This window comes from Orycteropus afer, unplaced genomic scaffold (assembly GCF_000298275.1).
Source record: "Orycteropus afer afer isolate SDZICR_OR568_19922 unplaced genomic scaffold, OryAfe1.0 scaffold00176, whole genome shotgun sequence".
In the NCBI taxonomy this organism is placed as follows: Eukaryota; Metazoa; Chordata; class Mammalia; order Tubulidentata; family Orycteropodidae; genus Orycteropus; species Orycteropus afer.
In genome coordinates, this window is record NW_006921763.1 from 4,124,215 (window position 1) to 4,126,588 (window position 2,374).

Consider the following 2,374-nt stretch of genomic DNA (forward strand, 5'->3'; position numbering starts at 1 on the left):
AACAACAACAACAACAACAAGAGAAGAATAAGTATATTTGAATTGGTTGGGTATACTGTAGATGCAGTAAGTGTCAGAATTGGAAGAAATGGCTAAAACTCATTCTTTTTCTTTGTTTTCATTGTATTTTCATCTGGGTTGGAAAGATGGGAGATGGATGGATGTGAGGGGTGCTTTACATCATAGGCATTCTAAGTGAAACAAAATAATTTTATTTTGTGGAATAAAACCTGAATATATAATCATATTTTCTCCAAGTAACTAGTCACATTTAAATGAAATTTTTCTCTTGGAGGAAAAATAGCGTAACAGCATATTAAAATACAATTCCTAAAAGCAATGTAAACAGGTTTTAAGTTCATATGTAAATGGGAATGGAAGTGCAAAACAAATTACCTGTCATAAATCAAGCCGTCACATGTTTAACTGGTGCCATTTGTGCTTGGATGTTGGATGACTGTGTCCTTGTACATGGTGTTCTGTTCCATCACTCACTCTTGTGAAATGCATTTAACACAAACTCCCCAGGGTCTTTTCTATTGTTGCAATTGCCTCATCACAACTCTTGTGTCTGAAATGAAGGAGAAATCTCGTAAAGGTTTCAGCAAGAAAGATGGAGCCCAACCCATCATTTCTAGATAGGGTTTCTAGGTAAAATACAAGCTGCCCAGTTAATTTTTTTCCCAGTTAAATTTGAATTTTAGATAATGAATAATTTATTTAGTATGACTATGTCCCAACTATTGCAATTTGTTTTCTTAGCACAACTATGTTCCAAATATTGCATGGCATATGCTTATATAAACAAGTATTTGTTTTTTATTTGAAATTCAAATTCTACTGGGTGTTCTATATTTTCATTTGCTAAATCTAGCAATCATATTTCTAGGCCATGTGTCAAAATCCTCAGTTATAATGTATTCATCCTTAGAGAACCAAAACCCAAAGAACCTAAAAGAGATTAGTCACTATGAGTCGGAATCAACTCAATGGCAGTGGGTTTGGGTTTTGCCCCAGTAGACAAGGTAGAAAATTCAATGAAAGTTCATTTGGTTTAGGGTGAAATCCAGAGCATTTCTAATCAAACTTCATAGTGCATGTGACTCACCTGGGGATCTTAGGTAAGTTTGGAATAGAGCTCAATATTCTGTATTTCTACAATTAGTCCAAGAGACTAGTATACCATGTGATCAGAAGACCATGAGACCAGAAGAACTAGATGGTGCCTGGCTACCACTGTCAATCACTTGGAGGGAGATCTCTATAGGAGATCCTGGATAGAGTGGGAGAACAATGTGGAACAAAACTTGAAATCATGAAAAAAGACCAGGTTTGCTGCTCTGATGGCGCCTGGTCAGACCCTTGAGACCGTGGCCCATAGTTGCCCTTCAGGTCTGGAGTTGAACCCACTCCTGTGACTTCCATCCAAACAATAGTGAGGCATATGGGGTGAACATTTACATCAGGTAGATATACTCCTTGGAGCGATCAATGGTGGGAGAACAGAAGGGCAGTGTTTGCACAGGAAGACAGCTGTGGGGTGGGGAGTGCACAGGAGGGAAGGACACAGGGAAGAGGTAATGACAGGGTGGAAGTGGGAAGAGAGATATTACATTGGGGAGACTTACAGTCAATGTCATGAAACAAAATGTGTATGAACTGCTGCATGGAAAATGAGTTAGCTGTGTAAACTTTCACCCAAATCACAATAAAAAGTAAAAAAAAATAAAAAGCTCTGAGGTATTGTTTGTGCTTGCCCCACACATTGAGTAGTAGGGTAAGGCAAGTTTTCTTACCCTGCACGGGGAAGGGGTAGCTAACCTGAGGTCACTGCTAATGGGGAAATTTTAAAATATCTAAACCAAGAAGTGTTGACAACTTTCACCAAATGCTGCTCTGTTTTATCACAGGTGCTGGCCAACCTACAACATTGTGATGTGGTCTTCAAGTATCCCGATCATTCACCATTTGTTTATTGAGGGTGTCCCTGGCAATCATCTAACAAAATCCCAAGTTCGGGGGCTCCCCAGCATTCATCTAATTTCAGAACGGCTATTCTAAAAGATGGTGTCTGTTCTTTCATAGCACAGCATTTGTGTTTTACTTTTTTTGTTTGTTTTTGCATTTGCACATATATAAAAGAGAATATTGGATTGTCATGATCCTGAATAGCTCAAAGAGGGTCTTAGCATGGTCAAGCAGGCTTATGGTTTAAAATGTGTTACTCTCTTCTTTGGGACTTAATTACATAAGTGAGACAATAAACCTGTTTTGTGTTAGTATTTCTAGGAATTAAACATTCTTTGTTTACAGAGTGGAGCTGCAGAAAGTGCGAGACATGCCAATTTGAGATGTGGTCTTCTAAAATAGGAGC

At 38.3% G+C, this 2,374-nt stretch overlaps 1 protein-coding gene across 1 annotated transcript in view; it reads left to right on the plus strand.

Moving 5' to 3' along the window:
• LIMCH1 (LIM and calponin homology domains 1) overlaps positions 1-1,936 on the plus strand; it is a 143,057-nt gene extending 141,121 nt beyond the window's left edge. The window contains exon 22 of the mRNA XM_042781817.1: positions 1,911-1,936. Coding sequence (XP_042637751.1) covers positions 1,911-1,936 — 26 coding nt within the window. The remainder of the gene's footprint in view (positions 1-1,910) is intronic.
• The last annotated feature ends 438 nt before the right edge of the window (positions 1,937-2,374 follow it).